The sequence below is a fragment of the Balaenoptera ricei genome, chromosome 4, assembly GCF_028023285.1.
Source record: "Balaenoptera ricei isolate mBalRic1 chromosome 4, mBalRic1.hap2, whole genome shotgun sequence".
Lineage (NCBI taxonomy): Eukaryota > Metazoa > Chordata > Mammalia > Artiodactyla > Balaenopteridae > Balaenoptera > Balaenoptera ricei.
The window spans coordinates 77167171-77179507 of NC_082642.1; the positions used below are offsets into that span (position 1 = coordinate 77167171).

A 12337-nucleotide genomic window follows, 5' to 3' on the forward strand; every position below is an offset into this window, starting at 1 on the left:
AGGACAGAGGCAAGAGAAGTTCACCTACCCTGCGCTTCTCCTAAAATTGGGTCCCGTGAGCATGTACAAAGGCTCTCGAAGGGAAGGAGAGCTACTCTCAAAACCTTAACCAAGCAACAAAGCTCTAAGGGATGCTTAAGGAGCGGTGAGGAAGACCACCACTAATGTCACTAATGGTGACATTATTTAGCCAGTCAGAACAGTCAAGTGACCCTGAGGAACAATGAGATTAACAGGTATTTGTTGCAGTCCTAAAACCCATTATAAAGAATATGGGGTGCAATTCTCCCCAACCTCACCTCCACCCTACCCCCTTGTTTTCTTGCTATTTTTACCAAGCAAGTGAGAAAGCAATAGAACGTGAGAACTCTGCATTTCTCCTCGCATGTCCAGGAACCAAGATAATTATCCATAGAATTTCCTCATATTTTCAGTCAAATCAGAAGCAGTGAAATATGAACAAGTACCCCGCATCCTTCCAACCAAGGTAATTTTTAACAGAATTCTCTCTTTTTTACCCTGAAAGAATCACCTCTTTCCCTTAGCCTGAACCTAGCAGATGTTCTCTCTAACCAGCCTCCCTACTGTAATAACCTTCTCGCACTGGCCTTGTGTCGACACATATTCATTTCTCATCTGACCTAAGCCCTAAGCAAAATGAAGCAAGGCAATTAGGCCCTCCACTCTCTCCCAGTATCAAGGGCCATGTTCTTTTTCTCCTCTCACCCAAGCTGGTCTCCTGTGCAACTTCAGCCTCCCCAGTATTACTCTTCCCTCTCACAAGTCCTAATACCATCTCTCAGCAAAATACTTGGGTTCTTCCTGAGCTATTATTGCAAATGAAGGGGAAAAAAGCATGTGAGAAGGGCACACATTAATAGATACAGTGTTCTGTGGTTTAAGCAACACATCTGAAAACCCCAGCATTTTTGATCTGGCCCAAACTGACAGATCACAAACCTCAACCACCTGATTGTACAGATGAGAGAACAGACCCCAAAGGTTAAGGAATTTGTTAAAAAAATCACCCAGGTTATTATTAGTAGAAATGGGACAAGAACAGAAAGCTCTCATGAATCTGGGTCTTAGTAATCTTTCCATAAATCACACTGCTTGCTGTACATATTTATAAACCTTTTTAGGTTTTCAGGAAAAAGGCTACCAAAGATATAAATATTTCTACCTACCACAGAGTAAAAATAAGACTATGCAAAATCAAATATGAAAACCAACCCTATCTTTTATACCCTGGAGTCTAATCTGTCAGCCATACTCTTCTCTCTCTGCAAATATGTTATTGCTTAGGATTACAGATTAAAATCTCAATCTCTGTTCTCCATTAAAATTGAGAAACTATAAATTCACTAACCTCCCGTTATTTCACAAATAACTCTACCACTTCTGGATTTCACAAATAACTCTACCACTTCCCGATAACTCATATCTTATTATGGGACACATCTCTCAAATGTCTAGGAGTCTTCCCTCTTGAAAAGTATCTCCTCAAGAAGTTATTCAATTGCAACAAACCCACAGTGAAATCAAATGCCAAGGAAGAGACCTGTCTTATTTTAATATACTGTTTAACTGAAAGGAAACCACTTTGATTTCAACTTTTTTTACTGAGAGCTATTTTTAAAATTAGTATACCTTTCTAAGAGATATAGTATACATAAGAGATACAGTATCTAAGAGATATAGTATACTGACATATGTTTTAATCCTTTGAAGAACAGGGAAGTACCTAAGGGTCACTATGATCATCACTGACCACTGTATAATGCTGTACAAAGTACTGGAGATTAACCTAGAAGTATAACAACTACAGGCCACAACCTGGAAATTACTTTATAATTAAACCTGACGTAACTTCTCTGTATAACCTTTTTCCATTCTCCTAAAAGTTAAAGGCAGCAAAACAATCAGGATTACTGGGGGTTTTATCATACAGTATTAAATCCAGTGTTCTCCCCTGAAGCTTGAATCAGTTTTGTTGAAGAGAGGGAGGAAAAACACAGCTTAAGTCACTTCTGCAAGCCTAAAAGGGCTGTTCACTCTACTAATGACTTCCTGTTGGAAAGCAAGATATTAGAAAATTGGGGGGACCAAGTTAAAAAACAGTCTTATCCATAAAAACTAATAACAAAATTATGTAAGTGAATTCTTTAACTCCATTTTGTATCTTATTTGAAATAAAAGTATATGTGATCAATAATGTCTATGTATACGCAAATAGAAACTATTTTAACTGGTTTAAATTTCCAGTACATGGGGCAATATCAATATATTTTAAGAAAAAGGGTTGCAGCTACCCATTTCCAACACCACAGAGGCTAATGAGTGATACCTCGCAGAGAACTGATAGTATGAGTTCCTGCTAGGCCACGCAGTAATAAGCAATTCCATTTCTGCAAAGTCAGATAAGTACCCTCCCCTTTCTTGTACTTAAAATGTACTGTGACCATTTCTCTGTCAGCTCTCTGTGCCTAGAATAAATCTTAACACTTGCTCTCCTACTACGGAGGATGTACTCAATTCTGTAGTCCCAAAGGCTGTCCTAGAGGAAAGCTGGAGTGGGCTACACAGACCTGCCCTTTTCACAAGCCTATTTAGGAGAGCTACAACACTCCCAACCCCTTTTCCCAGGCCACAAGAGGGCACCAGGCAAGGTGTTCTGATTTTCTGAGTACAGCTCAAAGGTTTAAATTTCTATCAACTTAAGGAAGAGAAAAAGGATATCTAGCCAGCAAAGAATTATTTTATAGGGGACGAGGGGGTGAATAGAAAACTGACGTGGAAGAAATAATAGATGGGTTGTCTTTGTTTCCACTACAAAGCCAGTGGGTATCTTCCCAAGAGCAAAAACATATGACAACTACAATGATTCAGCACTCAAATGTAGTACATACTATTTAAGACTTATTTAAAAGGAACAAACTAGAGTGGTCATTAAATAAGATTAGGCAATACAATCTTCAGGACTCAAATGTGAAAACTATCTGGAGATTATCAAATTTTCAAGGAAATTCAATATTGGTTAAGTATGTAAAATGTATAAAATACAGAATATACCCTGATTATTTATAATTCTAGCAAAAAGGGGGGGAAGGAGAAAGGAAGAAGGGAGGAAAGAGGGGGAGGGAGATAAAGAAATGCTGTCTCTTTTAATAGAAAGCTAATAACTGCATCAAAGATTACCAAAGTTAGAAATACTATTATTACTATAATCTAAACAGTAAAAAGCACCTGCTTACTCATCTTTCCAAAATAAAAGAAAATCTGGTTATCAATATACATTGTTTAATACTTAAATCTAGCATGTTTGCAATTTTTTTCCACTCAAGAAATTTAAGAATTACATTTAAAATATCAGTTTATCTGGGAAAAAAAAAATCAAATACTTTGGATGTAGCCAAGTATCATATACTCAAGTGTATGACCACTGAACTTACAAAGTCTATTGTGATAGAAGAATAGGGATACAGAAAAACTCTATAATAAAAAAATAATGCTGCACCCCAGGGAGCAGCCAGCTGACGACGGGGAGGGCTGGGGGAGGGGACGTCACCCCTGCCCGCCTCCCACTGCCCCGCCCCCCACCCGCAGGCTCCCGAGCAGCAGTCGGCGCCCAGCATCCCGCTGCCCGGGACCCTCCCGCGGGCACACACCGGGCTCAACTCAGGCTCGGAACTGCATGTGAACATCTTCACTGCCCGGGAATCACTGAGTGTGTGGACAGGACAGCCTCCTTGGAAGGCCGGCTATACCAGAGTCCCGCCTCAGCATGGGCCTTGCCATCGAGGCAGCTTCTCAGTCTGTGCTTGTCTGAGGGTGCTGCCCATCATGGCATGGGGGCAGCCATCTCCCAGGGGGCCCTCACTGCCATCATCTGCAACGGCCTCCTAGGCTTCTTGCTGCTGCTGCTCTGGGTCATTCTCTGCTGGGCCTGCCACTCCTGCTCTGCCAACATCGACTCCCTCTCCAAATCCAGTCCCAACTCCAGCCCTGGCCCCTGTCCCGAGAAGGCGCCCCTGGCCCAGAAGCTCAGCCGTGAAGGCAGCTACCTGCTGCAGCCCTAAAGGCCCCAGGCCTAGCCCGGAGTCTGGGACTTAAGTCCACCCTACTTCGAACCTGGAATCGGGATCCCAGGGTCCAGCCAGACTGGGGTCCAGAACTCAGAGTCCAGCCTGTCTGGATCTGGACCCAGCAGCCTAGAATCTGGTCGGCCTGGCTCCAAGAGGGGCTCTGCTGGCCCTCGGTAGACAGGCCTGGGGTCGGGGTTCATGAGCTGGTGCTAGGGCCAGGGCCATCTGGACTCTGCTCCATCCCAGCGGTCGGGGCTGGGTCCACCCGCCCCCTAGGCCAAGTGCCTCTAGGCCCTCGAGGGTGGGGAAGCAATCCATGGCAATAATGGGAGGGTGTCCAGGCTGGGCCCCTCCTCTGGTCCTCCTACTCTTTGCTGGATAATAAATGGAACTACGGCTTTAAAAAAAAAAAAAAAAAGCTCATAAAGTTATAAAATTCCTCTTATAAGTATTTCCATCAAGAAAAACAACAAACATGGAAAATTATTTTCTAGTTAACTAAGTTCTAATAATTTTAAAATAAAAATAATTTTAACAGGTAACATTTTTAAAAGCAAGAAATTAAGATTCATTATTTCTATTATTCTGAATAGAATCTCACCCTTAAGTTTCAATCTCTCACCCTTAAGTGTCAAATTCAGTCTAAACTCCAGAAAAAAAGACCTTTATATTTTTAAAGGAATTAATTTCCTAACTCAATTCTAGTTATCTCAGGATTTGATGAATCTAGCTCACAAAAGACAATGTTTAAAAAATCAAACACTGTAATGATCACCCATAATTTTCATTAAAAGCTCTGTATGTTGTTCTCATGTGTTTACCATATGATTAACAGTTTAACTTCATCTGAAATTTAGAAGAGCTGGTTTAAGTCCAGAAAATCATACTTTCCACATATGATACATAGTGTTCAGCAGATATAGCCAAATGTTACCAATATCCCAAACCACTCATCTATAAAAGGCCTTCTCACAGATTATAGGTCTTAAGTCAAAAGTACAAGAAAAATCAATTCAACTAACCAGACTACCTACTCCTAGAGAAGACTTTCACCTAGGGGTAAAGTTCTACCAGAAAGCCAGGCTAAGAATCTAGGTAAGAGTAGCTAGAAATTCTCTTCCCTTCCACCTGCAGCAGAGAGGTGAAGAGTGCAGACTCTCATATCAAACTGGCAGGATTTTAATTCCACCTGTGCCTCCTAATTGCTGTGTGACTTCGGGAAAATTACTTAATCTCTGTGTGCTTCAATTTCTTCAGTTGTAAATCGGGTGTGAAGGTTATCTGAACTAATTCAAGTTAAACTCTTAGAACTGTAACTAGCACATAGTAAGGACTCCTTACAAGTCCACAAAGAATATACTCCAGAGAAAAAAGTAATTTTCTGTAAATAAGAAGAAAGAATAACCACCACCATAATCAGAACACTGGCAGCTAACGTTTATTTGAGCTCCTACTGTGTGCCAACTCTGTGCTAGGTATTTAATTATTAACAATTCTGCAAGGTGGTTATCACTGATTCTGTTTTACCAATGAGGAGACCAAGCCTCAGAGCTCGTTTTATCTAAACAGACTTATCCAAAAAGTAGCAGAGCCAGAAATGAAACCCTGGTGCCTGGCTTCAAGGCATGCAGTTTTCCATTTCTTCTACATTGTTGTCAAGTAAGAGAAAAAACAAAAAGGGCAAAAATGCAACCACTGAGTAATTATTGTGTGCACTGGGGAGAGAGGGGAATTGTGAACAATATTTCTTCACCTATTTTTATGGAAAAGTTAAATAAGTAATCAACTGACCTTTTCCCTTTCAAATGTAAACAATTTGCATTCTGACTAAAAATTGCACATTAAGCATTCCCTTACTAACTAAAAGACTAATTTAAGGATAGAACTTCCTTTCAGGGTTTTTTGGGAAGGGGGAGGGGAAAAGAGGTGGATTGGTTATTTTTAAGACAAGTAATTCATCAGGAAGAAAAAATGTGTTTATAGTCCTGTCATAGTCTATTTTTAAAAAGATGGCCAAAATCTATAGCTTTAACTATACAGAGGTGGAAAATTAGGGGCACTGAAAGTCAGGGTTTCCTTTTCCAATGAGAAAGCTTGAAACCCAGAGGGGGAAAAAAAAACATGTACAGGTTATAGCCAGATAATATAAGCAAATGTATACAATTTCAAATATTAAGCAAAACAAAAACAAAAACCCAAAACCTCAGTATTCATGTAAATTATAATCTGCAGTTTAGAATAGTTACTCATGGTAGGCCTGTGGGTCTTATCATTCATCCCTAAACTTCCTGCGCTTTGAATGACAGTTACAATGAACTCTTCTTTGAGAGGAGCTGCATTACTTCTAAGTCAAAAGTGGAATAATATACTATACTGTGTAATCATTGCACCCAATTATGTTTTATATTGATATAATGGCAATTCACCTGAAAAAATATTTCAGAAGTATATCTGTAAGATTCAAACTGGTTTTGTACGCTTTTAAATAATTTTCCTCAAAGTTTTTAAAAAAATATTCCATTAATGAAAATTTAAAGGATTTTCTCCTCCCCATCCTCAGAATTATTTTTCAAAAGATGACTACCACTGTAAATGGAATAAATGTTTTGATTCTGGTTTACAGAAGACTGTTTTGACTATTAAAAAGTTATTTTTGCTAATTCCTGATTATCTTTGATAATGGGATAGAAATAACCTCCTTAAAATACTTGTGTTAGCCATCGTCTTTCAACTGATTCTCCCAAACTTACTGCTTGAACATTTAACAAGTAGTCAAGGTAGCTAATTTAAATTTGCTCCTCCTCTCCATAAACATCTTTTCTAAAGAAATCTTGAATTAACAAAAAGATTACTGAGGTGAAAACAAAACAACAACAAAAAAGAATTAAATGAGATTTTTAAAGTTCCACAGTTAAAGAACTTATAATAACCACTAGCATTCTACAGTCATGGATACTTGTTTCATAAAGAGAATAAATGATCCTCAAAAAATGAAATTTCCTAATTCTAAGATTTGGTATCTACTCAAGTCCTAAATCTAGAAATAGTAAAATCCTATGAATAATAAGTGCTTTAAATGTTTACTGAAACAAAAATATCCTAATATAACAAAGGAATGGGCCACGTACTTCAACTTAATCTCTATTGCTGAACACTATTCAGTGTGGAGGGATTCGAAAGTATAATGCAATAAGAATTCTTCAGCAAAGAACTGTTGAAAAGTAAATCTCTCTTAAAATTTTACAATGCAAATAAGCAGCCTAATCACTCTAAGTGATTAGGTACTAATCATATAAAATGGATTCAACAAAGTGATGAAAGGCATTTCAGTGGCATTTTCCCCTTCTGCTTTTGCTTTTTCTTAGGTGGGGGGTATACACCTAAAGTGACTAGGTAAACTAGATAGTCAGCAGGTTATTCAAGAGCTTGTTTGTGTCCACAAAGCAACTGAATCCTATTTGGAACTATCTCTCTTCATCAAATGTCATGGCTAATACTATCACAACTTGAACAACAACACACTCAAATTTAAAAGGGGCTTTCTCACAGATTTTCATTATGCTTGACCCAACCTACGAAGCCAAAATCAAAAGAGCCACTTGACTCAAATGAGCTCAGCTCTTTTAAAACTTAAAAAACAAAACAAAAAAACCACAAGTTAATTTTACTTTCAACTTTTTTTTTTACCATATGTACCAAAAGAGTTCTAATTTTTCAATTACTTAAATGTTTAATTCAGATCATCTGATTTGATATGGAAACAACTAGGTCACTATTCAATATAAGGAAGAAACCAGAGTGAAACCAATCAAAAATTCCACACCTATATGGAAGGGGTGCTTGCTGGGTTTTTCTAAAAAAAAAAAAGAGGAGGAGTAAATAAACTGTGGAACCAGAGACCAGGCTTCTAATCCCTGCTCTGTCATATACTAGCTCTTTACCTTGGCCATCTCTTCAGAAACACTAAACCTCCTTTTTCAGGTATGTTAAAAGAAGGTAGCAATACCTATCTCACAAACTGGAGTGGAGATAAAATAAGAGTTGTGAATTGTCTGACTAGCAGACATATGTTCTCAGTAAAGATTAAGGTCCTTCTTCCTTCCCAAAGGCCCAGTTTTTTGCATACAGTCATTAAACAACATGCAAACTACAAGAACATACTCAAAAGCAATCTACAAAAGAGATCATGCTGTGTTGTTTTTATTAACGAGCATGGCTAGGTAAACTTGATGTTCAACTAGTTTTTATTGAATATTGGACAGTCACCTTAATCAGAATTCAAAACTCCGCACACAGAAACTGCATAAGTTGTCTTTAAAAACTGCTTTGAAGATAATTATGTATACTATAATTTTACTAGGACACTGAGAGTAGAAACAAGGTCTATCATACTACTCAGAATCCTTCACTGGCTTCCCATTTCTCTTGGAGTAAAAACACAATATCCTTACAATAGCCACCCATGCCCATCTCCACTCCTTACTACTCAGACCTCATCTGCTCCGATGCCCAACATGCCCCTCTCCCCCGGCCACATTACCCCAGCCACACTGGACTCAGTGCTCCTCAAACTGTCTCTGACCACATTTGTGCATGGCTTACTCCTTCATCTCCTAGTCAGCTCAAAACCCACTTCATCAGTGGTGCAAACACCATTTTGCAACCCCAAATCCACTGTGCCCCAACACTCCCAATTCTCCTCCCTAACACTGCCTTTCTCCCATAGCCCTTAACACCTTCTAACATAGTAAGGAAGAAAAATATACGCTATGTTTATTATTTGTCTCTCCCTACTAAAATGTAACCCTCACCAGGGCAGGGATTTTTATTTTTTCAGTTGGGGGTGGGGGGAATATATATATATATATATATGTGTATATATATGTATATGTATATAAATACATGTGTGTATATCCATATACTCAGTGCCTAGAACAGTGCCTGGCACATGGTAGGCATTTAAGAAATAATTATTAAAATTAAGGCCCTCCCTTAATTTACTTATGTATATGCAAAACAACGTGAAACGAGTTCTACAGAGACAACCTTCAACAGGCCTACATTAATCTGGACTTACAAACTCTGATATTTGTTGAAAATATAATTTTAAGGTTCAAAGTCCACACATTTAAAAAAAAAAACCATTAAAAACACAGTAAATTAACACCATTAATCATTAATTTGAATTTTGTTATTTAACATTTTCATTAATAACACTTGGGTTTCCCTCTGTTTAAATGAGTAAATTAATTTCAGATCCAATTTTCAACCATTTCTTTAGATTTCATGTGAGTTAAAAGATTACATGTAGCACAAATACTGGGGGAAATAGTAAAACCAGGAAAAGTTACTTTCAGTTCTGCAACTAACAATTTTGCAAACTTGAACCTCAAAACCTCCTTGATCTTCAATTTCTTCTTCTGTAAAAGGGAAGAGGAGTAAATGAGATGATCTCTGAAGCCATTTCAGGTCTAAAAATTCTACGATGCTGTGAGTCTATAAAAATCTAGTAGGTTACACAGTCTACAAACTTCTCACACATCTAAGAAAAATAATTAAAATCAAAATTTTTAGCTGAATGTAACTCTGGAATCATCAAATCCTGTCCTCTTACAAATAAGAAAACAAGCCAGAAATCAAACACTTTTTAAAAAGATTTTCAGGGGTAACAGAATATTGTCTAGTTTTGGAGCTATTTTTGGCCTTTCTATGTGGGTGTCAGGTAGGTTAAATGAACAATTTTTTTTTCTTACACAACATATTCAGATATCCTGTCATTTAAATTTGCCCCAAAATTGACAATATAACATGTGCTCTAGAAATGGGCTGCATTACACACACCGAAAAACAGCCCCAAAATTCTATCAAGAAATAATTATAAGTAAAATAAATTTACAATGAAAAACTTAACTAGAAAATTCTTATGGCCTAACTTCTATTAGGGCCCATGGTGATTTAGTTTCCAAACTAACAAGAGCATACCAAGACAATTCTAGTGACATGATCTGAGTTCAGCCACAAAAAATGTTTTAAATTAGTGATATCTTGTCATTAGTAGTGTAATTAAATAGTTATGGCTAAGTTCCAAAACTAGCTAATTTAATAGTAGTAAAAGGATAGAAGCTTACAAGCTCCAATACAAGCTGAACTCTCATATGAACCACATGACTCCTGAATTCGTAACAAGTAATGAGCATTATCAACACTTTGGATTCCAGAGGATGGTGCTGATTGGAGACTATTATGAGCAGAACACATTTCAGTGCTCTCACAGAGTGTTTACCGGGGAATTACATTTCATTACTTCAAGCATACTCTTACAAGCCAAGAGTCTGGAAACTTCAGGAGTAATGTCTATGACCGTCAAAATGCTTAAGAAATTGGAAACTGTTTAGCCGCCCTGGTGGATCTTTAAACATTGTAACATCAGTCTAAACATTCACCTGTACTTTATGGCAAAGTTTTCTTACAAATACAAATGGTAAACTTTCATGGAACTTACCACAGAACCTAAGTTCTTGAGTATATGGCAAACTAAACCACATATCCATACGCGCGACACCAAAATTCTGCCAAGTTGGAGGCTGAGACTAGGTAAGTGTCATTCAGCAGAAATAAGACCAGCTAAAAACAAGACACCAGGGCATTCCCTTAACAGACACACACATACACCCTCCTCAAAGAGGCCTTTATGTTCCCCATGAGCAAAGGGACAAGAACATCATTTTTACTGTCTATTCATACAGTAACCTGCATGGAATTCAACTCATGCTCAGATTATAATACTAAACATAGCTTCTGAAAAACAGAAAGTCCAAGAATCAGGTACATAATTACCAAAATGTAAACAGATAAATTGAATACCACGTCTTCAAGCTTGTAAGGCATTTTCCAAACAAAAAAGGGAGAGGGGACTAACTTGACAAACTGTTTTTTAAACATCACGAATGGTTTTTAACTAACATAATAAAGCAATTACTCCTCCCACCCCAAGGAAATAAAATATGTGCCCAAAAGGTAGCAAGTCTGTTTCTCCTAATTTTATGAAATGAGAACAGGTTGCACTTCCGTACTCCCCCCTCCCCCCACGTCCCCCAAGCTCAGCGGTCTCCCATGTTCTCAGTAGAGAGGTAAATATAACCTCCACCAACTGGCCAGTGAAACTCCCATTTTCCAGGACTACGGGGCGCATCGAGAGGTGATGGAGAAAGGAACAGGGCTGTTACCCCGCCCCAAGCAAAACTGCCTGGAGACTTGAGGGGTGTTGGAGCCGGAGCAGAGGAGGGAGGGGAGAGCCGGGAAAGTCTTTCCTTCTCCCCGGCGGAGCGGAGGGGGAAGCCCCGGCTCCGGGCGGGGGGAGGCTCCTCACCCGGAACCCCGGACCCCGGTCCCCGGCCAGACACAATGGAGCCGGCGTGGGGGCCGGGCAGAGACAGGGCCGTTGCCCCATCCCCTCCCCCCGCCCCAACGCCTCCCCTAGCCGGGCCGGGCCCAGCAAGGGGCACCCGGGGCCGCTCCCCGCGCCCCAAACTACCCGGGGCTCCCGACTAGGCCCGGCTCCGCTCCGCCTCCTCGGCTCTCGCGTAGCAGCGGCGCCCGGGCGGGAAGGGGCGAAGGAGGAAGGGAGAGGCGGGGAGGAGAGCCCCGCCGGGGAGCTGGACGGAGGCCGCGGGCCGAAGCTCGGGGCGGCAGGGTCGCCGCGGGGCGGAGGGCGGCCGGGGCGGGGGTGCGCGGCTGCGCCGGCCCCCAGCCGGCGGGGCGGGCGGCCGCAGTGCCTCACCATGTTGGTGTCCTCCAGGCCTCTCCCCTCCTCCTCCGGCTCCGCAGCGAATGGACGGCGGCGGCGGCGGCGGCTCCTCTCACGGGCTCGCCGGGCTCCCGCTCATGCGCAGTGCGGGGCGGCCCCAGCGCGGCCCGAAGAGGCAGCCCCGGGCCTCCGGGAGGCGGAGGGACTGGGGCGGGCGGCGGGCGCCCCGCGCGGGGCTTCCCCTGGGCGCGAGGGTCCCCCCGGGCGGGGGGCGGGGGGCGCGGGGGGGGGCAGGGGGCGACGCACGCGCTGCGCGCGCCGACATCCTCCCGCCGCGCCCGGCGGGTGGGGGCGCCGGGGGACACCACCTCCGCTTCCTACGCGCTCCTTCCGCCGTCCGCTGGCCAGGGCCGTGTCTACACCGTCTCGAGGAGGGGAAGAGAGAGCTGTGGCCGATAACTTATGCAGCTGGGGGCGACTGGAAGGGCTAGGACTGAGGCGCTAG

At 41.4% G+C, this 12337-nt stretch overlaps 2 protein-coding genes across 3 annotated transcripts in view; one reads left to right on the forward strand and one right to left on the reverse strand.

Moving 5' to 3' along the window:
* DCUN1D1 (defective in cullin neddylation 1 domain containing 1) overlaps positions 1-12055 on the reverse strand; it is a 30391-nt gene extending 18336 nt beyond the window's left edge. Inside the window, exon 1 of one of the 2 annotated variants that reach the window (XM_059920593.1) lies at positions 11866-12055. In XM_059920593.1, the coding sequence (XP_059776576.1) occupies positions 11866-11868 (3 nt within the window). In that variant the 5' untranslated portion in view covers positions 11869-12055. Of the gene's footprint in view, positions 1-11619; positions 11641-11865 lie in introns of those variants that run through there. The other variant, XM_059920594.1, reaches the window with a different exon arrangement.
* On the forward strand, positions 3849-4079 carry LOC132365332 (adropin-like). Its single transcript, XM_059922048.1, has one exon. The coding sequence runs from the start codon at positions 3849-3851 to the stop codon at positions 4077-4079; it is 231 nt and encodes a 76-aa protein (XP_059778031.1).
* Positions 12056-12337: the final 282 nt, after the last annotated feature.